Source organism: Anolis sagrei, chromosome 5 (assembly GCF_037176765.1).
Source record: "Anolis sagrei isolate rAnoSag1 chromosome 5, rAnoSag1.mat, whole genome shotgun sequence".
Classification (NCBI taxonomy): domain Eukaryota; kingdom Metazoa; phylum Chordata; class Lepidosauria; order Squamata; family Dactyloidae; genus Anolis; species Anolis sagrei.
The window spans coordinates 128,673,901-128,698,122 of record NC_090025.1 but is presented as its reverse complement, the minus strand read 5'-3'; the positions used below and the strand labels follow the sequence as shown (position 1 = coordinate 128,698,122).

Sequence of the window (24,222 nt, the reverse complement as noted above, 5' to 3'; positions counted from 1 at the left end):
TAACATTGATCAACCACGAACTATTTGCCTTATTAATAGAATCCTAGGACTGGAAGAGACCACAGTTGCTGGGCCATCCATTCCAACCTCCTGCCATGTGGGGAAATACAATCAAAGCACTCACAACAGATGGCACTCAGTCTCTGATTAAAAACCTCTAGAAAAGCAGACTCCACCACACTCCATGACAGCATAGATACAAATCCACATTATTCTGATTCGTAGCTTATGTTACATCATTTATTTACTTATTTCAAACATTTGTATCCCGTCCTTCTCAATCCCCGAGGGGGGACTCAGGGCGGCTTACATCCGGCAGCAATTTGATGCCAATATATACAACGAACAACATAGCACAAATTTGACATTAATTAAAAAATAAGTTATAAAATGTCCAATTAAAAACATTTCTAACAGCAATCACAGCAGTCAAAACATCACAGCAGTCTCTGCACATACCATTCTGAAACATCATGCCATACACTATCCTGATACAAATTGCCCCAGCCACACACCCCAAAAAATCAAGAAGGAAAAGGGAAGTAAACCACACCTCCACAAATTCTATACACTTATCATTCCCCCCAAATAACTTGCCCATTTTTGCTGATTTCTTATTATAGAATTTTCAAACCATTTGTCTCTCTCCCTCAACTACAGTATATTCTATTATCATGTCTATTTGAGTGAATTAGATGAGATACACAAATTGACAATGTTGATTAAGGAGAAATCCTTGACTAAATTCGAGAACATACATGTTAAACACAAGGTCCTTGGGCCACAGCATTTTATGTAGCCCACGAGGCTTTCAACGCCAAGGCAACACAGTTACATGTATAAAGTCTTAGGATTACAAATGGCTCTTCGAAGACAATCATAAGGTTGATATAGCATCAGCGAAAATGAGTATGACACCCCTGGTTTAGAATGTATATAAATTATATGTTGCATATATTGGTGTGTTGGTTACTTTTCCATATAATTCCGTACTCATCTCCTATTTATGGTTACTTTTGTATATAGAGAAAAAATGTCTTTGTTTTCTATGGCAGTGGTTTTGCTTCATTTTTCTTTATACTCTTAATTTTGTTTTGTGCTGTTGTTATATTTTATCAGTAAGTTTTTCCTGTGTTTAGATAAAATCATTTCTTAAAAAAAAAGAATTATATTGCTGTGACAAGAAATTAAAAATTATCAGCAGCATTTCTCTACAGCAAATAACAATATCTCCGTAGACAATTTCCAAACATGTGCAGCACATACCCATCGATCTGAAATATGGCATGTAAAATGTCCTTGCAAGAGGCGATGATGTCTACAATTTTCAAGCAAGTCCAATAAACAAGGACGTAGTATAGGTTTTCTTCTTATTTCCAATTATAGTCAATAAAACCACCACAAATCAACCCAAGCCAGTGGCCTCTGAACTCATCCAAACCGAATCATTTTTAAAGTAACTAAATCAGGGTTCAAACTGATTATGAGCAGACACCATTACCAAACAAAGTTTGGACCCAACATGGTGTCAATCACACATCATTAATTGCCATAATGTTTTGGTAGAAGGACAATATGAATAAGCATTCTGCTTTTGTGAAAACAGACATTCCTTGTCACTACTCTTATGGAGGCTAAAGCAATGTTTATGGTTTGCCACAAGGAGGTAGCAGCACATTATTTTTAGGTTTCTTGTTCCTCCGTTGGTCAGCAGAGGACAAAACAGTCTCTGTGCAGACTACACAGTCCAATTTAACAAACAGTAAAATTTCATTCAAAGGCTTCTGAATATTGTCAACATTTTATCCTTAAATAACTATGATGAGGTCTTTTCTCTGAAAGCAGGTGGCTCAACAACTGACGCACAGAATAACGATTCTCTTTGTGACGCAAATGTGGAGTTTGTTTCCAAAAGTTACCAAATCCATCTGAAAAAAATTGTCAGGAATGGAAAAAATGTGGATGTGAGGATGTGCATTCCTTTGCTATAAAATGTGATTTTCCAAATCTTCTACAGATGTGATTTGATAGATTTTGATAGTTTTGATCTACACCTAGCCAACAATGTGCTGCCACCCATGACTCATTTTTTTCTTTTTTTTCTTTTCTTTCAGATTTGAGTTTTTTTGGAAACAAACTCCACAAATATACCTGTCCATAAAAGAACCTTCAAGCTGCAAATCTAACTCTAAAAGGAGAAAATACAATTTCCAGAGCAGATTTCTCATAGTGCACAGAGTTCTGCAGAAGGGATGGGCAAACCACTGAAGTACATCTCTAGATCTTGGCATTTATGTTTATATGAAACTTTAAAAATGCTTATTAATCACTTCTTGATTGGATAAAGAGTATTAGTAGTGGACTGTTTCAACTGGAAGATGTGAAGCCAGGAGAAGATGTGGTTTTAAAAGTATTCCGCATGACCCTAGTAGCTCCTTGAAAAAGTGTTCCAGAGGATTTAGGGGACTTCCAAAGTAGTGTGGGAAGTCTGTAAGGGAAATTGATGCAAAACCCAACTTTTCTCAAGTGGAAAATTCCACTGCATCTCAATCCTTTCCATGAGTGGTTGGAACCTTTCTATGTGCAGAGAAGCTAAACTAGTTACAGGTTTAATTATAGTCAATTTGCATAGTCCTAACATTCACAAAAAGAGTGATGCAAAAATACTAAAGAGTAAAGAATGACTTCCATGTTTAACGTAACATATTGTTTGGTAATATATTCTCCACAATTAGCTTGACGTAGAGCACTAGCAACAAGAGCAATTACTAGCACTGGAAGAATGCAGCCTTTGTTTTCATGTTAAAACAATACTGAATGAAAAAAAACCCCAACAGAATGAATACAAAAGAAATCAGCTCATACGTACACATTATCTTCTACACAAATTTTGGGTCCGACAACGTTGGCGGCTCCACTTGCCATTTTGAAAGCGAAGTGATTCTCTGGACAGGCTTTTGAAGTTCCGCACTTATATCTTGGAGGTTTTGTAGCTTTGGAGGGAAAATAATTTTCATTAATTTTTAAAAAATCATTTTATAAGATATTTAAAAGAAAAATATAAGCACTTTTTTCATGTCATGAGCAACTTGAGAAATTGTAAGTCGGTTCTAGTGTGAGAGAATTGGCTGTCTGCAAGGATGTTGCCCAGGGGACACCCGGATGTTTCATGATCCTGTGGGAGGCTTCTTTCATGTCCCCACATGAGAAGCTGGAGCTGACAGACAGGTGCTCAACCTGCTCCCTGGATTCAGACCACCAACCTTTCAGTCAGCAGTCCTGCCGGCAAAAGGGTTTTTTAACCCATTGTGCCCCCCTGTAAGCATTGATGAGCTTACACATTTCTTCTATAGCCATTTTTAATTTCATGTGATATGCAGATTGCCTAATAATAATAATAATAATAATAATTTATTTTTAATCGAAGGGACTAAGGGTGGCTTCCAAACATAAAACATAAAACTGGCAAACATTCAATGCCATCAAATCAACATTTATACATTTATAGATATAAATGAAAGCAAGATAAAACACATTGGCTGGTAATATGAGAAAAAATATTAAATATCTTCTGAAGAAGTGTTCTCCAAGGGAAAACAAGCAGCAGAAAACCAAGACTTAACTGAGGTTAAGCAACATGTTCAAATTTGCCTTTTTTCTTTTCCTCCCTCCCCATTTTTGATATTCCATTTGTGTCATAATCCTTTTGATGACTATTCTGATTCCAGGACTGTCTTGCTTGCTATCATCAATGCATAACAATAAACTACAATAATTTTTATTGGAGTTTAACCGCTTCATTTCAGACTATATAAACCTGAGCATTTGACAACATGCGAACAAGGACCTAAGCAAGATTCAAGGGTATTAAGAAGGAAAAAAAATAAAGAAAAAGGAGAAAGGCAGAGCAGACTGTAAATTTTAAACAAACTACTCAAACTTTAATTTTAAACAAACTACTCAAACTACTCAAGCAGGAGACATTGGAGATTTGATTCTCAATGGCCACATTATTTAAAAATATCAGATTGGAGGAATAGTGCTGCTTCAGGTCTGCCTTCTCTCTAACTCTTGGGAAAACATATTTTAAAAAAAATCCATAGAAAGATTAAATTATTTCATTCCAATTTGATTTAATGGGCATCTTTATTTTAAAAAAGAGAGAAAAAATGGCAGGGACTTATAAAATCCCTATCTCTATCTCCTTACACTTCAGATGATGGACTCAGTGCTTTTCTTACTATTAGTTTGAAGGATTTCTTGGAAGTATATGCACTCTGAGGATCACAATTCTGAACCATTCAACAAGAGATTTTAGAAATACTAGTCAGCTCTGGACTGCTCAGGTGAAGCAACTCATCACTGGGCTAGTGTTTATGGGAAAATATTATATGCATGAAGAAGGCAATAAATCCTTGGTGGCTACCCTTGGTTTATACAAATAATAAATATGGATAAAACAAGTAAAACTTGTCATATATTACTTACAACGTGCAGGTAGGTCTAGCGGTGATCGTGCTGAAAGAGATAATTATTATTCTTTCATTAGGTTCCTCATATAATTTATAAAATGTCAAACCCTAATTTTCAAATTATAGTTTTTCTCTGAGATCGCACAATCCTGGCACCTAAGAGCCGTAAAATAAAATATAGTGTGCAAAACACAGTGTTTTAGGCTGGTATTTTTGCTGCATGAAATAACTGCTCAGAAATTACTATGATCCTATTTCAAAGTGTGATATAGTTATTGGCCCACTCAAGTATGAGTCATTGTAGTTGTTGGTGTCAGCTTTTTAGCTTGGTCAGTCAACTCTTCTGAATGTTCCACTGATTCGACTCGAGTTGAGTTCCATTAGTCAAGTGGCAACTAACAACAGGATTAAGGTCTACAGGTTGCATGGAGTATAAGTAAAGACCAACAAACAGAGAAATCATTTTTTTAAAAAATAACAAGATAAAGAAATGTAAATATTTAGTTACAAACCAATTCAAAAGCCATATATCTTTTGGAGCCGGGGGGGGGGGGGGGGGGCTATACAGTCAGCCCTAAACCTTCATGAGCCTAACTTCCATGCATTTGTTTACACGTAATTTGTCACCCCTTCCACTGCTGCCCAACACTATTTTTATAGGGACTTAAAAGCCTTGCCTCACATTGCCAGTCTCTGCAAACCTGATGAGTCTCATAGAGAGAATGCAAACACATAGCAATTTCCTATTAAAAATGATGCTGGGCAGCAGCTGGGGTTCTGCCAAGACCTGCCAGGTGTCCACTTCTGTATTTGCAAAAGAATCACTCTGCCTAAAAGGCAGAGCTGTGGGGCTGGCATGCTCTCTGTGGCAGATTCAAATATCATATTCCATCAGGTCTAAGACACAGTTATTTTCCAAAAACTGAGGTTGAAAAAGGAATGCACCTTAAAATTGATGGTGTCTTAGAATCACATTGTTTTTTAAAAAATAAATGAAAATAAAAGATGACCAGGAGTGATGGCTGTGAGAGCAGGAGGGAAGCCAGATGTCTAGCCACCCCCAGAAAGCCTCCCCAACCACATGTCCAATGCTGCTACTGACTCCCAATCTACAGCTTTCATGCCACTGCCTCCAACCTGCTGCTGGCCTAGGTCACTACTGTCCCACGGTGTTGCCTGGCTGGGAGAACGTCTGGAGGGTGAAGAAAGTGGAAGCCCCTTCCCATTGAGGTATCACTGGTGAGAGGGTAGGAGATTGGAGGAAGAAACCCTTTGTGCCAGGAGTGTGAGGCAGCAGTGGGTCTATGGCACACAGAATTATAAGTTGCTTACCTGTAACTGTAGTTTCCTGAGTAGTCACCTGTGAATCTGCACCAATGGTATTCCTGCGCCTGCGCAGTAAAGCTTCGGAACCTTCCAGAATAAAATAAATATTTCAAAGTCAAAGCCTGGCCCCGCCCTCCCTCCCCCCTCCCCTCTCGAGTATATATAGCCCAACGCGGGGCCAGGCCACTCAGTTCTCTTCCGCCGCACAGCAGCAAGAAGGCGGGGCATGATACTCGAGGGGAGGACGGGCGGGGCTGTGCAGATTCACAGGTGACTACTCAGGAAACTACAGTTACAGGTAAGCAACTTATAATTTCCTGTCGTAGTCACTGTGAATCTGCACCAATGGTAGACTAACAAGCTTCTGACCCTGGCTGGCGGGGATCATGCCACCGCCGAAAACAAAACTGCTCTCCCAAAATCAGCTGCCCTTCTGGAAACGACATCCAACTTATAGTGTGAGACAAAGGTAAGTGGGGTTGACCATATTGCAGCTTTACAGATGACATCCAGAGGAACGCCACGTAAGAAGGCGACAGACGTGGAAACTGACCTGGTCGAATGACCCTTGACTTGTAAAGGCAAGTCCTTGCCCGATAACTGATAACACAAACGAATGAGGGACACCACCCAAGAAGAAAAACGTTGCGAGGACAACGGCAAGCCCCTGGAGTCACTACGATACTTAATAAAAAACCTAGGGGTTTTCCTAATCCCAGCCGTCCTATCTATATAAAACGCTACAGCTCTCCTTACGTCCAAAAGGTGTAAACTCTTTTCTAACTGGGAAGTCGGGTTCTGAAAAAACGCAGGAAGAACAATTTCCTGAGACATGTGGAACTTGGTGGAAACTTTAGGTAAGAAAGCAACATCTGTACGCAATACAACTTTGTCTTTATGAAACCTCAGGTAAGGAGGATCCACCCTGAGTGCACATAATTCACTGGCCCGCCGTGCAGATGTTATGGCCATCAAAAATGCCACCTTCCATGATAGATAAGGAAGATCTACTGTTGCCATAGGTTCAAATGGAGGTCTCATTAGAGCCGTCAACACAAGTTCGAGGCTCCAGGAAGGGGCAACAGGAGCTACACAAGGTTTAGTGTTTGCGAGGCCCCGCAGAAAAGACTTCACCAAGGGATCCAAAAAACAAGACGGTAACCCGGCTTTTCTTTTAAACCACGAAATAGCGGCTAAATAACATTTCACCGAGGAGCTTGAGAGTCCTGCATCTAACAACGAAACTAAGAAGTCTAACACCAAAGAAATGGGGGCTAATTCTGGGGTGACACCCTTCGATGCCACAAATTTACTAAATTTTCCCCATTTATACAAGTAGGACCTCTTGGTAGACGGTCTATGCGCGGCCTCGATGATAGCTAAGACCGGCCGCGATAGCTCCGATAATGCATTTACAGGGCAGGTAGAATGTACCACGCCGTGAGGTTCAGTAACCTGACCTCCGGATACACCACTTGGTCCCGTTGGGACAGTAATAGGTCGGGTCTGTGTGGAAGATGAAAGAACCTGTCCCCCACCATTTGTAGGAGGGGGGCAAACCAAGGTTGGCGGGGCCACCACGGGGCTATTAGTATACAACATGCGTTGTCCCTCCTGATTTTTGCGATCACCCTCACTAACAACGGAAATGGAGGGAAGGCATAAACTAATCTGCCTCCCCAGCTGTGCAGAAATGCGTCCCCCAGACAGCCTATCGATGGGTTCGGATGGCAACGGGCACAATAGATCCTGCACTTGTTGTTCAGGTGCGTTGCAAATAGGTCCACTTCCGGAACCCCCCAATGATTGAACAACTCGTGGACTACTTCCCAATTCAACGACCACTCGTGGTGGGCCATGGGGTTCCTGCTGAGCGTGTCTGCGAGACCGTTGTCGATCCCTGGAAGGTGAGTGACTAGGAGGTGGATTCCCCTGGAGATGCACCAATCCCATATCTGCAGACACAAGTCTAGCAGGGGCCCCGAGTGAGTGCCTCCCTGCTTGTTCAAGTAGTACATCACCGTGGTGTTGTCGGTGAGTACTTGAATGACCTTTCCGGACACCACTCTTTCGAAAGCCTTTAGGGCCCTGTCTACCGCCAGAAGTTCGAGCATGTTTATGTGCATGGCGGCTTCTCTTTCTGTCCACACGCCCTGGATCAGCAGACCCTGAGAGTGTGCCCCCCATCCCGTAAGAGAGGAATCCGTGGTTATAGACCTGACAGGGGACGGAGATTGGAATGGAAGGCCCGCACAAACCCAGTGTTCGTCCCTCCATCCCGAAAGGGAATGCCTGATGTCTGCAGGGACAATTAATTTGATGGTGGGTCTGTCCCTGAGGGGATTGAACACTGAGAGAAACCAAAATTGAAGGGGCCGCATTCTCAGTCTGGCATAGGGGGTAACCGCCGTGGTTGACGCCATATGCCCCAACAGAACTTGGATTTGCCTCGCCGGGATCTTGGGAGCCGAAATAACTTGGTTGACCAGGTCCGACAGCTTGGCGAATCAATCTGGAGGTAGGTAGGCCTTCTGGGCAATGGAGTCCAGTAGCGCCCCGATAAACTGGATCCGACGAGAAGGGGTGAGGGAGGACTTCTCCAGGTTGACGACTAGACCTAGAGACTGGAGTAAAGAGAGAATGACAGAGACGTGCCTTTTAAGGAGATCGGGCGAATTGGCGACAATAAGCCAGTCGTCTATATAAGGATAGACCGTTATTCCCATAGTGCGGAGGTGCGCCGCAACCACCGACATACATTTGGTGAAGACCCTGGGGGCCGTTGATAGACCAAAAGGTAAGACATTATAGCAATAGGCTAGCTGTCCCACCATGAAGGTCAGAAACCTACGGTGGTGTGGGACAATAGAGATATGAAAGTAAGCGTCTTTCAAATCTACCGTGGCGAACCAAGCGCCGTGGAATAACAGTGGCATGATGGTGGACAAAGTGACCATGCGAAATCTTTTTGGAGAAATGTATTTATTGAGGGCTCTGAGATCCATGATAGCCCGAAAACCTCCACCTCTTTTATTAACGAGAAAGTAGCGAGAGAAGAAACAGTAGCTAAACATCGTGGGGCTAACAACAGAAATGGCCCCTTTACACAATAGAGTTTGAACTTCTTGCAACAATGGTAATGATAGTGGTGTGGATACTGTCCGACCCGTGGGAGGGGTGTCTTCGAACTCAATCCTATAGCCGTTCCCTACTATAGATAGGACCCACGTATCAGACGTGATGCGAGCCCAGGCCTCATAATATGGGGACAGCCTCTCATAAAACGATAATGTGCAAGGAGCACTAGGAACCTCGGCTGCCAGACCACACAACGACGACCCCAATGGATCAACAGTGGCAGACCGATTATCAGAAGCATCAAAACAAATGTCAAACACGCTTCTTAGAGGCAGGTTGCGACCTGGGCTTGTTCTGAAAAGCTTGGTATCTAGATTTTGGAACATAGGGGGATTTTCTTCCCGTCTGGAATCTAGAAGAGGTTGAATTACGATTTCTATAAGGCCCAGCAAAACTGTTGGAATAATTTCTGCGGAAACCGGGCGACTGCTGTTGCCATCTAGGTTTTGCCTGGTAGTTGGACTGCCAGGTATAGCCAAACTTACTCGCCGCTTGGCGAACTTCCTGTTTGCTTTTCAATTTTTCATCGGTCTCTGGATTGAAGAGACCTTCCACGTGAAGTGGGAGGTCTTCGGCCAAGGCTTTGCCCTCATCTGAAAGATTAGCAGCCCGGAGCCACGCATGCCGCCTTACCGAAGTAGCGGTGGCAAAAAGATTACCGGCTGTTTCTGCCAAATGCTTGGCAAAATCTTTCTGAAGCCTAGACAAGATAATGGCCTCTTCCTGCAGTGCCTTAGGCCAACGTTGCTCTTCAGCTGGCAACAAATCGAGGTAAGGGCGAATCTTTGACCACAAAAAATTCTGATACCCGCTCAAGTATGTTGCAAAGTGGGCCATCCTTGTGATCAAACCTGCAGAGAGATGGGCTTTCCTACCGAGCGAATCAATCTTCCTTCCCTCCCTATCAGGGGGTGTCGTCAGGGACCCTTTTTGGCGCTTGGTCTTAGCCACTTCGGCTACCACCGTGTTAGGCCTAGGGGGATTGGCCACCCATTTTGCAGTGGACAGGTCAATCTTGTACATAATATCCACTCTCCTAGGCACTGCAGGTACCATAGGGGGAGGGACATCAGAGATTCTAGCCAATTTGAGCAAATATGGTAGGGGGGGTAGAGATGTGGAGGACACGACATTCTGTTCATCCGAAGGGAACATCGGGTCCTCCACATGCTCGGATGGTTTAGGGTCAGGTAACTCCAGCGCTTTAACCATCCTGCCTACAAGCGAGGCAAACTTATTAAAATCAGGGGACCTTTCTATGGGCTCATCAGTTGTTCCCGCCGCCTGGGCAGAGTCAGGTAAATCAGAGGCGGAATCAGAGGCCTCGGCCTCTATGACCCTTTGATCAGTCTCCCCATGCTCATCAGCATCAACAGGGTCGGGGTCGGTGAGGTGTTGCAACTCTCCATTGGGTCTTGTAGGTATCAGTGAGGAGATCTGGGCAGAAGGTAGAGGTAAGTTAACACCTCCCATACCTTGCAGTGTAGTCGGCCCTGCCACAGGTTGAGACAGAGAACGGTCCACCGGATGAGTTGGGAGATGCCCCTGGGAAGGGTGAGGGGCCATCGGTAGACTGTTCACCTGCATCGGAGGAGGCCCCATCGGAGTGGAAGATATCGGGAAGGAGGGTTGAAGGGGCCCAGGTGTGGGCACAAACATATACTGCCCCGCTGGAGAAACCTGCCAAAATCCTTGATATGGCATGGCTGCGGGGGGTGGAACGGGCCTGCGTGGACCCCGACGGGAGGAGGATCGGGACCATCTCGATCTGCGCCGCCTCCTGGAGGAACCCGACGAGGAAGAAGAGGATGATGATGAAGATGAGCGACGACGGCGGCGTCTGGAGCTCCTAGAAGATCGAGACGGGGACCGTGCGTGCCTGGCTCTCCCCGAACCGCGCTGCTCCGGTATCGAGAGATGAGATGCCTCCCTAGGAATGGGAGCATATCCAAGCCCCGGTGTCGATGAAGGGGCTACAGGCTGAAGGGACGCCTCTCCAAAAACCGAAGAGGCGGGGCCCGCCATCTGTTGAGGGGCCGAGGCTCCGCCCTCGGCAGGAGGTGAGCCCGATGCCGGCAGGGACAGCTGTTCAGTAGCATCAAGGTCCCGATGGGTCACTTCCGCCGCCTGCTCTATCAGTTCTCCCGGCATGGGAGGAGTGAGGGACGGCATTAGGGACAGCAGCGACTCGCCCTGCGCGTCCACGGCGTGCACCGAAAGCGAGGGCGCCGACACCTGCGTTCCCACGGCCGGGAGCGCCTGCGTCGACATCGGGGGAGGAGCCTCGCAGCCCCGCGTCGCATTTGGCAGAGCCGTAAGCGTCGGAGGAGGAGTCAGCATAGGGCCCGCAGGTAGAGGCTGAAGCTCCATCGTCGCCAGCGGTGCCGCACGTTCTCCAAGCTGTTGCGCCGCTGGAAGGCGCGTAGGAGGAGAGAGAATCGCCGACGAGCTTCCCGCCCTTTTAGCAGGGCTAACTGGTCGTGCGGGGACCCGGCGGCCATCTTGGAGCACAACTTCTTTGGGCTTTTTGGCCTTCTTTTTGGAGGGCACGCCATGTTGAGCCGATTTGGACCCAGGTAAGTCAGCCGTTTTCACGGACTTGGTCGCCCCGACTGGCGGGAGAAGGGCCTTCTCATAGAGAGCGGCTTTCAACCTGGATACCCTATTCTTGCGGGTCTGGGGCGTAAAGGCCTGACAGACCTTGCAGGGTTGAGAAAGGTGGGCCTCTCCCAGGCAAGTAAGACATAGCGAATGCCCGTCCGTGTCCGGAAGGGTATTCGGGCATTGAGAGCATTTTTTAAAAGATGTGGTCGCCATAAACTCGATCGTGGAAGACGACTTAAGCTCTCAGTGCACGATAATCAAAATCGTCAGGCCGAGGGATTGAGCAAAGCGTAGTCGGGGTGCAGTCCAGTGTCAGGAGTCCGGAGAGGAGAATAGTGAGCCAGTCCGAGTCAAAAAATTTTTAAAGTCAAGTGAGCAGTAAGCCAACGAGTCAGAGCACGAGGAAGGTTCTCTAGCCAGCGCAAGGCGGATTAAGAGAACTGAGTGGCCTGGCCCCGCGTTGGGCTATATATACTCGAGAGGGGAGGGGGGAGGGAGGGCGGGGCCAGGCTTTGACTTTGAAATATTTATTTTATTCTGGAAGGTTCCGAAGCTTTACTGCGCAGGCGCAGGAATACCATTGGTGCAGATTCACAGTGACTACGACAGGAAACTTCTTCTTCCCCTCTCCTGTGTGTTACCACCTCCCGATGGACCTGGACTTCTCTCTCTCTCTCTCTCTCCCCCCCCCCCCCCCTCTCTCTGGTGCTTGGTGCCATCAGGAGTGGAGGCAGCTGGAGATAGAGGAAGGGAGAGAGGAAAATTGTTTCAAGCTCTCTTCAAAACCATCTCCCTTCAAGGCCAACCAGGCAAGACTCACAAATGGCAGCAAACAGAAAAGAGGTAGTGGCACAAAAGGTTAGGAGGTGGCTGCAGCATCAGGCATGGGGTCAGGGAAGCTTTCTAAGAGTTTGGGCTGGACAGTTGGACAGCGAGACAAACAAGTTAGGGTGGGAACTTATTTATTTATTTTACAAAAATGAAGGCTCAAATAAAAGGGGTGCTTCTTAGAATCAAAAATACATTTTCCCCAAAAGTGGATCTCAAAAATTGGACTGTGTCTTACAATCAGTGGTTTCTTACAACCAATGAATATGGTATATTGTGTACCATACATTTAAATCCATGATGGCAGAATCCATAGGCTGTACTTTTTTGTGTATGCTAGATACAGTTTGAAAAGCCTAGAGATTCTTCCACTTTTTTTGGAGGTCCTGTGGCTATGGAGGGAGAATTCTATTTGTTTTGATAACTATGACATCACTGTATGTAAGAAAGTATGGAGCCTCAGATAATTCTCCCAAAGCATAGCTATTTACACGTATAGCTCACTCATTGTGCTGTCATTAAAGAAATGTAAATAAGGGCACTGGTGTCAATAGGACTTTATTCTGTGTAGATGTGTACAGAACTTCCCAGGTAAGTGACATAATTCTGACCAAAATTGTATAAGGAAAACTTACCAAATAGGCTTCCTAGGTTAGCATCCATTTTTATTTCAAATACTTGAGAGATGACATAAAACGTCAGCAAGAACACAGCAACTGCTACCACCAATTTTGCAGCTCCTACTCCGGAATACAGAAATAAAAAGTCTCTCACCAATTGTTGAAATTTCAATGTAGCAAAAAAATTTCTGCACTATCTGATTAAAACTAGGCACTGGAATCCAGGTCATACAAATCATGATGGTTATGTTTTCATATAACAGAATTCTTCTTGCTGGTTGTAAAATGATTTTATTGAAGCCATTCCATCAGGCATGGATGTGAAATTCAGATTTTTATTGTAATGTCTTATCATGTTTCTTATAGTGTATGCTTTTACTTCACGTTGTGTTTCAATTTTTTTCTTCCACATCATTCCTCTACCTGTGTCTTTCTTTCTTGCTCATTCCCTTTCATTTGATGGGTGAGAAATGTTTTCCCCTGCTACAATTCATGCACCCATTTCCTCCTCTGCCAAGCTCAAAACAGGAAATGGATAGGATTTTTCACCTGAATTCCATTTAATGCAGAAAATATTGAAAATGTAAATATAATCTCTGAGTCAAAAGAATTAGTGCCCTTTTCAACAAGCATAATTAATATTAAAGTTTAGTTTTCTCTACTTTCTAATAGAAATGTAGCATAGAGGCAGTTTTTCTACTAACTTTCCTAACCCTGATAGTGGGGTATAAAAAATAGCCTATCACCTATTCTGAGCACAATCTACCTGCTACCTTGGGCCTGTAAAATTATTTTTGTGGATACACTTTGCCTGGGATAAAAACACACATTGGAAACCAGGTAATAGGAAAGGAAGAAAGTGAGAGAGAGAGAAAAACAGTAAAGATAAAGACATCACATCAGTTAATCTCCTCTTGTTATCTATCATTATCTTAAAAATATAGCATCCCACAGCTTCTAAAGAAATGATGCTTGCATATGTCACAAAATTGAGAAAACTACTGGTAGTTACAGCTAGATGAGATTCTTTACAACTATTTTATGAATAAGAGGCTATATAAAAGGTTGATGTAAGGTGAAGTGGTCCTCTCTGTGATGTCATTGGGAAAGAAAGGTGAACTATGAATGAGGGGAAGGAAAGAAAGAAGTAAAGAGTCGCAAAGAGAACCATGTGGCCATGGAGAAACTGCAAAGTAATATACTACTACTACTAATAATAATAATAATAATAATAACAACAACAACATAACACTTTATTTATATTCCCTAAGTCCCCTTGAGGAGATAGATAAATAACACTTTATCTATCTCCTCAAGGGGACTTAAGAGCAGACTACAACATACACAGATAGGCAAATATTCAATGCCTTTAATACAGTGGAATAACAATTACACACAGATACACAGAACAAAGGTAAAGGCTCCCCCTTTCATCTCTGGCTTCTGGAGTGGTGCTCAACTCTGGCTATAGGGAGGTGCTCTTTTTCCATTTCCAAGCCGAGGAGTCTGTTGTCCGTTTGCTGGCATGGCTGCATAGGCACTTTTATTACCTTCCTGCTGAAGTGGTACCTATTGATCTATTCACATTTGCATGTTTTCGAACGGCTAGGTTGGCAGGAGCTAGGACTAACAATGGGAGTTCACTCCAACTCGAGGCTTCGAAATGCCGACCTTATGGTCAGCAGTTCAGCAGCGCAAGGGTTTAACCAATTGTGCTAACCACACTCTCAAATTAAGTCCTTGCAGAATTGGAGAAGGCAGAAAGGGGAGGGGATTGAAAAGAAGGAAAGAAAGAAAAAGAGGGAAAAGAAGAAGGGAGGAAAGGGGGAAGTGGGGAAGAAAGAAAAGAAAAAGGAGGGGATGGAGGGAAGTAGGGAAAGGAAAGGGGTAAAGGTATGGGGGGGATGAAAACATGGGGGGTAGTAGCCCCTCCTACACATGGGCAATGCTGGGTAGATATATATGCTAGTTAATTATAATTAGCAGCATCTCCTACTACTTTGTCTATCAGAGTCGCAGATTGCTATCTTTTTCTATCTTTCTGAATATAGCCGATGCCCAAATGACACAATGCCATCTCTTTGTGATACTGTTATTTTATGTGTGTCTACTCAGAATCAAGTCTTACTGTGCCCAGTAGAACATGGCCTAAGCTCTGTGCAAATTCAGTGTAAAAAAAATCTGAGTTAATCCTTGAAACTACCAGAGCAAGGGGAAGGTTAGAATATTTTACCTAGTCCTTTCATTTTTCTGACTGTACATTTACAAAAGCACTTCTCCATCACTAGGACGAGAATTTCATTTCTTGAAAAGTTATCAGGAGCTCAACATGATTTTGAAAAGCACAAAGAAGTCCTGTAGAAGTTACAATCAGCAAGTGGGTAATAGATTCCCATCTACCACTGAGAAATGTCTATCAGCATTTAGACACATTTTGGAATAACACAGGATTAATGTTTTTGCTACATATTGAATATCATGGTTGTCGTTTGTAATTCAAAATGCATAGATATTATTAAATCTGAAAAATCTTAATAGCCCCTGAAGCAATATGCACTAGATGAGAAAGCACCCTACATACACATATATATGAACCTGTAGATATAAATAATTTTTGCTGCTTTTATTACAACCGTGTATGCCACTATCACAACCTCACCATTCCCGAGAAACGCTTCTGGTGTGAGAGAATTGGCTGTCTGCAAGGATGTTGCCCAGGGGACGCCAGAATGTTTTGATGTTTTTTACCATCCTTGTGGGAGGTGTCTCTCATGTCCCCGCATGGGAAGCTGGAACTCAGAGAGGGAGCTCATTCACGCTCTCCTCGGATTCAAACCTCTGACCTGTTGATCTTCTGTCCTGCCGGCACAAGGGTTTAACCCATTGCACCACCAGAGACCCCTTTATTATGAACTGAACATTATTAAGGTGGTCACTACAATATTTACTGATCAACCCAGCTTATAGAATCATAGAATCATAGAATCAAAGAGTTGGAAGAGACCTCATGGGCCATCCAGTCCAACCCCCTGCCAAGAAGCAGGAACATCGCATTCAAATAACCCCCGACAGATGGCCATCCAGCCTCTGTTTAAAAGCTTCCAAAGAAGGAGCCTCCACTTGGATAATAATTAGGAACCTTTGGTCCTCTAGATATTTTTGGATGTCCTTTTCCATGTTACAGTTCCTACACCTTTGTTAGTATTTTAAGTTGATTTATACCAGAGATGTACAAATCTGAGAGTCCCAAGTACAAGAGAAAAACAAGGTACATCTGAAGATGCCAGAAGCATGGTCTTTTATTAGCTGCAAAACCTGAACTTCTTTGGTGTGTGGATAATCTTAAGGTCTTCTTCAGGAGTTCACATTATTGCTTTTCTAATAAAAATGAAATATAAGTTTACCGTTTATCTATGCAATAATTTGCCAATTAAATGTAAACATATTGAGATACATTTCACATTTTTAATTTTCCCTTCATAAACTATTTTAATTGGAATTTTAAGAAGGAACAGAAATTAAACTATCCCACTAAACCGTGTTAAATGTTTTCAAAATGAGCTTATTCTTTATTCATGGAGAATTGTATTTACATGCTATTGGTTCGAGCAGAATTCTGATGTGATACACCTTTACTGACATGAGGGTTTAATATGTAAATACTGAAGTAGAATATTGGGACTTATAGGATCACAAAATCACAGAATCATAGAGTTGGAAGAGACCATCAAGTCCAACACCCTGCCAAGAAGCAGGAAAATCGCATTCAAAGCACCCCCGACATTTAATAGCAAGTGGGATAAATGTTCAAAGGACTCTGTGTTTGGAAGGAAACCTTCAGTATTAGCAAGAATATGCATCTTTCATTTTATCCCAATTTATACAGCTTTACATACTAATTGCAATAATAGCTATGCTTTTTTTAAAAGTAGAATCATTTTAATTTCTTACATCCACCTTTGATTTAGTGACTTCTTGCCATAGCTTTCTATGTGATTATTTAAGATTACAATACTGCTGGAAAATTTGAATTGCCTGCTATTACTAAAATAAACTATTTGTTTTACAAGTCAGAACTTACTGTTGTTGTCATTCTTACCTGCTATTCTCATGTTTAGTTTTCTTCTGTTACTGATACAATTAATTGCATTTAACCAGCTGCCTAGGAGAAAAGGAGAAGAAAGCCAGAGTATGAGAAAGCATATCCAGTTGCAACGGAACAAACAAAAACACCTATCTCACTCTAAGCTTCACATTCCTCCAAGCAACAGTCATGAAGACAATGACATCACGATCCCAAACCAATATATAATTCAGCAAGCCATCATTCTTGCATGGATTAGTGTCCACATTTTTTTCTATGTCAGGAGCAACTTGAGAAACTACATGTCGCTTCTGGTGAGAGAATTGGCCGTCTGCAAGGACGTTGCCCAGGGGACGCCCGGATATTTTGATGTTTTACCATCCTTGTAGGAGACTTCTCTCACGTCCCTGCATGGGGAGGTGGAGTTGACAGACGGGAGCTCAACCCATTCTCCCTGGATTCAAACCTCTGAACTATTGGTCAGCAGTCCTGCTGGCACAAGGATTTAACCAATTGTGCCACTGGGGGCTTTAGTGTCCACATGTGACATCATCCCACTGGCCCAGAATAATTTTGCTGCACATCTTTATTACACATACAACAAATCAGGATTCATGGTTTAGTAAACATGCCAGAAAATGTTGTTCATTGGAAGCAGTATATTTTATGCACTATCTTTTCTATCCCAGTGGACAAAAAAATATGAAGCACATTTTGTCAGCCATCTGTACGTATGAGTGTTGAACATATATTTAATGTATTAAAAATCTATGTAAAAGTCAAAGTCCATCTGTCCCACAAAGGCTAGGTGAGGTGGCCCTCTGTGACATCGCTAAGAATGAAAGGTGACATGTGTAAGAGAGAAAGGGAGGAAAGAACCACAAAGAGACACATGTTCCCATGGAAGCAGAGGTGGAGAAGGAAGGAGGAGGACAGGAAAGAGGTGGAGGGAAGGGGAAGGGGAAGGAAGGAAAGGAGAAGAGAGGAGAGGGGAGGAGAGGGGAGGGGAGGGGAGGGAGGAGGGAAATGTGTGTGGGGAGGGAAGAAAAGAAAGAAAATGGGATGAAAACAATGGGTATCAACAGGTGTGTGTGTTAATAAGCATTAAAAACAGTAGAAAGAAACCTGCTTGTGCTCTTTCTGCTTTTGTTGTCATTATGTACCTTCAAATCATTTTCAACCTAAGACTGATCTATCACAGGCTTTTCTTGCAAGTTTAATTTAGAAAAAATTGTTTAGAAGAGGTTTGCCGTGACCTTCCTCTGAGACTGAGAGAGTTACACTAGGGTAAAATTTGGCACAGGAAGGATAACAACAAGATTCCTAACAGTGCCCAAGCCAAGAAAATTCATACTTAAACAACTTGCCTTATATGCATCTGAAATCTTTAGAATGTTCTGAAAGAATATTGTGACAAGGCACAATATTATTTCATTATTTTGCAGCTTTCATTATTTTGCAACTTTTTCACCATTTCAAAGCAGAATGAAATTTCTGAATGAACCCACAGCAACCACTCGGATGCAACATTGGTGAATATCCCCTAAGATGAGAGGTACACAATTTAAAGCAATAGACCCAATTTCACATCTATCTCATTTTGATCGCTATTCAATTACTACCTATTACTAGATGCTCGTGCTTCTAAATTAATATCCCAAAATAAACAGTGCTGGGGATGGAGAAGACAGACGTTTCTTTCCTGCCCTTGAATGCAGGACACTAGTTTCCAAGTCAGCACTACAGCACAGCTGGATAAGCATTAATTCATATGTATTTTGGAAAAGACAGTTTCAGGATTCTTCCAAATTCTCTAAACTGAAACACAGCTTATCTGCAAAGACACAGATCCCTCCTCATTATTTCCTAAAGATATCGTCCAAATAAATATGGAAAGGTGCAACATATTATGCAGATAACTTCTGAGATAAGAGACCTGGCTCAACAGGACCTGCCAACAGTAACTCAGCTTCGGGCAAAATACATTCCTGCAAATACATACAATTTTGGTGTCCAAGGAACCTTTCAAGAGATTTTCATATTCTCTTTCTCTAACACAAATGTCAAAGTTTTCTTCAGCACACAATAAGCAAAGGTGGTTTGCTAATTAAATTAAAAGAAATACAGTGCACGCACTGGTAACCTCAAGGTTGGACTTCTGCAATGCTATGTACATTGGGCTACCTTTGTACCAAGTACAGAAACTCCAGTTGATTCAAAATATGGCAGCCAGATTGGTCACAGGAACATCAAGGAGTGAGCATATTACCTTCAATTCAAGTAACTCTGCTGGCTACTAGTTTTCAGGCAAAGTACGAAGTGATGGTTTTGACCTTTAAAGCCCTCAGTCAGTGGTTCTCAACTTGCAGGTTCCCAGATGTTTTGGCTTTCAACTCCCAGAAACCCTAACAGCTGGTAAACTGGCTGGGATTTCTGGGAGTTGTAGGCCAAAACACCACAGGTTGAGAACCACCGCTCTAAGTGGTTTGGGTCCGATTACCTACAGGATCGCCTTCTTCCACACAATCTGTTCCTTAGGACTCTGAACACTTCCTCTTATTCCAACCAGCCTGAACCTGACTGGCAACCATCACCAAGAGGATCTTTTCATAAAGATAACTTTGTAAAAAAGATAAAGAGCTCTTTATACAAAATTATTTTATGCTCTCAGATCGTGTTTTCCTCCTACATCTTTGTAGCTTGAATGTTTTTTAAAGCAACATCACTACTTGGAGAATGATAAAGGAAGAGTGGAGAAACACAAGACTTTCTGTACAGTCAGCAAGAGTGTACCTACAGCAAACAATGCAATGCATGAGTTGGGAAGAATGGGATTCTGCTCTAGCCAATCTTATCGTTGTTGAGTGTGGCTGCTTATAACACGCAAAATGAACAGCTGCTTCTGTACTCCACTATTGAGCATGTGTGAACAAGTAAAAATAGAGGAAAGGAGAAAACAGATAAGCTGCCTCACCCACTACCCCCTTCCCCCTATTAAAGACGTATAAATTTATGAAGCTAGACAAGTGAAGGCTGAATAATGTTTTTAAACCATTCTTGGATACATACAGAAGAAGCTTTCAAGTCATCTCTTGAAGATGTTTTAGTTATTTCTGCAAGGATTACCTGATCTGGTTTTTATTTGTGCATATTGTTAATTTGAATGAAATTTTCTGAAACATGTTAAATTGCTATTTTTTGTGTGTGGTATAGAAACTTGTTCCTATGATTTTTGTATTATGTCTGTATCACATACCCAATTTTCTATTAAATAAATAATGCTCAGGGACACATCTACTTCATTAGCTTAGTCATACCTGGAAACTAAAACTATGTTCAGAACTTGCATTACAGTATAGTTAGTTCATTTTACCAAATAATCTCAGTCATTTTGAAAATCATACCAGCAACACTATCTGAATAATTCCATTTAAACAGATGAATTAAGATTTTTGCAAATTCCTTCATCCCCCCCAGATATCCAGAGGCTACGCACTACCCCAAATTCCCACAAATATCCCGCAGAAGTAGCTGAAAGTTCACTTCTAATTTTGAAAAGCAATTTTTTTGTGTTCAAAAAGAGCCTCTGATGAGGATCTACCACTCATTATGTTTTGCAAAAAGGTGGTCTTGAAAGTCCCTGGAGGGGTCAAGGTTTACAAAAACAAAACAAAAAAGCATGTAGTCTAAGGAATATACTTCATCCACCCAATTTCTACAAGGTCTCCATATTATCATCATTTACGATGTACTCACATATTGATGGGACTGGGGAATGAAAATGAAAAAAGATGGAAAATTACCAAGCCAGCAAAAGGTTCAGACAAAAAAAAACTCTAGTCAAAGCAACAAGGGAACCAGTTAGATAAAAGGGGAGAAAGTTCAAAGTACTTTGATGATCTCCAAGCCGGGAAGAGAGGAAGCTGTTGTTATGAATTGCTGATGTAAATTGCTGGTAAGGAGGCACCAGAAGAGAACAAAGGGAAAGAGAAGTGTGAATGAAATAGCTTACATGCGCAGGCTCAAGATACTCAAGGTTGCACCTTAGTTTTGGTGTGGCACTTTCTCCTTGCCTACCCAACAAAAGGATGTGATCAAATAAATCTGTAACGGATCACCTCTCCTCATAGTGTCTAACTGGATAGAGACCCTAAGGTTTTGGGGTTGCCTTTCAAAGGGGCACAATGGAGTGTCTCAACAATATGGATTCACACTTCCAGTCATTAAGAACCAAAGAACTAGAATCCCTTCCCCTGTTGTTGAACTACATTTCATATCCTTGACTATTACCAGTTTACTGCCGGGGGCTCATGGAAGATTGCCAGACAAATGGCCACCGGTTCTCCAACCCTGGCTTACATCTCACATCATTGTTGCATAGAACAAATATCTGTTGGCAAAAAAATATTTAAGGTCCTGTTTGAAGTATATCCAACTATCAAGACAAGGTAGACTGGTGGGAACATGAACAGCGCCTTCTCTCTGGCAGCATACCCATGTTGTTCAGAATTGCTGAAGTGGAACTCGTTTTTAAGGTCACCATGTTAAAGTCTGCTTGCATTACAGAACACTTTTGACAGATACTGGCTAAGAGGCAATATGCACGTGTATTTTAAGAGTCACCAACAGCATGTCCCAGCACTTCAAACTTTTAAAATTGCTGTATCTTGCCTTACGACCGGATATGTTCTTGTTGTTAACATCAAGATTTCGATAAATTCCTTTTTTGGATGCAACTCCCACAAACTAATCTAGGGGATTTTAGCAAGTGTAATCCAAAAAGTAACATTTCCAAACTCTGAGTATAATACATATATTGGTAAGTGAAAATTTAGTTGGGAGTTAGAAATGAATTGTCGTCAGTACAAAATTTTACAGGAAGTGAGATTTTTTTCTATTTATCGTGTCAGAAGCGAATTGAGGATGCAATTATAATGTATTTAAAAACACAAATAAAGTTTTAAAACTTGGCATTATGCTAAATGTCCTTTGACCAGAAGCTGGCTACTTGGGAGTGCCTCTGGTGTCACTGTGCGAAGGTTCTCCATTGTTGAATTTGGCAGGGCTCAGGTTGCATTGTAGTAGGTGGTCGTGGTTTGCTCTTCTCTGCACTTGCATGTTGTGGACTCCACTTTGTAGCACCATTTCTTAAGGTTAGCTCTGAATTGTGGTGCAGGAGCACACCCTGTTCAGTGCCTTCCAGGTCACCCAATCCTCTGTGTGTCCAGAAGGGAGTCTCTAATCTGGTATCAGCTACTGATTGAGGTTCTGAGTTTTAATCTGCCACTTTTGGACTCTTGCTTGCTGAGGTATTCTTGCAAGTGTCTCTATAGATTTTAGGAAGCTTTCTTGATTTAAGGCCTTGGCATACTGGCTGATATCTAAACAGAGGATGGGTCAGAGATATCAATACCTTGGTCCTTTCCTTACAGGCTGCTACTTCCTGGCGGATGTCAGGTGGTGCAATACTGGCTAAACAGTATAATTTCTCCAGTGCTGTTGGGCATAGGTATCCTGTGATAATGTGGCATGTGAGATACCATCTACAATGAAAGTAACGTAACACAGAAACTGGACCAAAGACAGATTTTCTTCAAGCTAAAGACTGTGAATCTGCTCTCTGTAACAAAGCTTCAGGCAAACTGTTTTGCTGCCCATTGACTTGGATTTGAACATCTAGAGTTCTCTAAAATATACCACCAGCAAAGTGTGCTCCTAGAAAAAGTAGTATGACTCGATCCCTGCAAGGAGAATTCCCTCAAAGTATTATTACATTATGCATTTGGTAGGTGAAAGGAAGCATAATACTATTTTAATAAAATTAAAATAAATCAGCTACCGAGTGGGATTTGCAGCATTCCCAATTGTTCATTAATTTTAAAAAATTGGCCAAGAAATACAACTCAGCTACCATTTAATGCACTTTCAAAAACTCAAATGTAGAAGCTTACAAATTAATTGGCTTTTTGGCATAGAAGACATTATATTACATTATATTGCAAAAATAATAATGACAGACATTATGCATTCTAGATCATAAAGGGGTAATTTATCAGTCTCTTGATAATGTACGTACTTCACTGAACTTCATAAACTGTTCTATTATATTGTTAATTTGGGGTGATTGAGTGGTAGAGGCTGATTTATCCGTTACTAAAAAAAGATAAAAGGGGGAATAGCTGTCTGTGGTATTTTTTTATGCTAAAAGGAGAAATTATATTCTTTAAGTCAAGCAAGTCTCATTAATACTATGTAAATGCTACCACCCTCCAAACAGAAAACATCCTGTGCTATTTATAGCTCTTCTGTCTGTATGGGACAAGACTTATATGATGTCTTTGATATTCTAATTCTACATTTTGATTTGTTTGTTTTTTTCGTGTCAGGAGCGACTTGAGAAACTGCAAGTCGCTTCTAGTGTGAGAGAATTGGCCATCTGCAAGGACATTACCCAGACGATGCCCAGCTGTTTTGATGGTTTGCCATCCTTGTGGGAGGCTTCTCTCATCCGCGCTCTCCCCGAACCTGTTGGACTTCATTCCTGATGGCACAAGAATTTAACCCATTGCGCCACCGGGGGTCCTATTACTAAAATCTTTTAAAAATTTTAAAAGAAAAACAAACAAACTTGTTCATTTTTGTAAAATTATCTATCCCCCTTTCTCACTAAAACTTCTCAACCCTAGAGACACCCAGAATCCTTATAATAGCTGACAATACTATTCAAGGTGCAGGTGCTTACCTATAAAGCCCTAAACGGTTTGGGACCACCCTACCTGCGTGACCGTATCTCCATCTACGAACCTACACGCTCGCTTCGATCATCTGGGGAGGCCCTGCTCGTGATCCCGCCTGCGTCGCAAGCGCGTTTGGTGGGGACGCGGGACAGGGCCTTCTCCGTAGCGGCCCCCCGACTCTGGAACGCCCTCCCAAAAGATCTCCGACAGGCCCCTACACTAACAGCTTTCAGAAGGAACCTGAAAACTTGGCTGTTCCGCTGTGCCTTCCCGGATTAGGAACCCCCATCCCAAGTCCTAATAGCACTTTAGCACAGTTAATATTGCTGCACACCGTACTTTAATCCCGACGCCCCTCCTACCATTTTCAGCACTTTTAACCTTGTACCTCTCACCGGCCGAACCAGTTTTTA

General features: G+C 42.4%; 1 protein-coding gene across 10 annotated transcripts in view; it reads right to left on the bottom strand.

The window, feature by feature from the left end:
• Positions 1-24,222, bottom strand: part of FAM3C (FAM3 metabolism regulating signaling molecule C) — a 65,643-nt gene that overhangs the window by 11,386 nt on the left and 30,035 nt on the right. For 3 of the 10 annotated variants that reach the window (XM_060777724.2, XM_060777722.2, XM_060777725.2), the window contains exons 2-5: positions 17,088-17,150; positions 13,004-13,111; positions 4,489-4,518; positions 2,870-2,993 (exon numbers count right to left, since the gene is read on the bottom strand). In XM_060777724.2, coding sequence (XP_060633707.1) covers positions 2,870-2,993; positions 4,489-4,518; positions 13,004-13,111; positions 17,088-17,100 — 275 coding nt within the window. In that variant the 5' untranslated portion in view covers positions 17,101-17,150. The remainder of the gene's footprint in view (positions 1-2,869; positions 2,994-4,488; positions 4,519-13,003; positions 13,112-17,087; positions 17,151-24,222) is intronic. The other 7 variants (XM_060777727.2, XM_060777726.2, XM_060777728.2 and 4 more) reach the window with 3 other exon arrangements.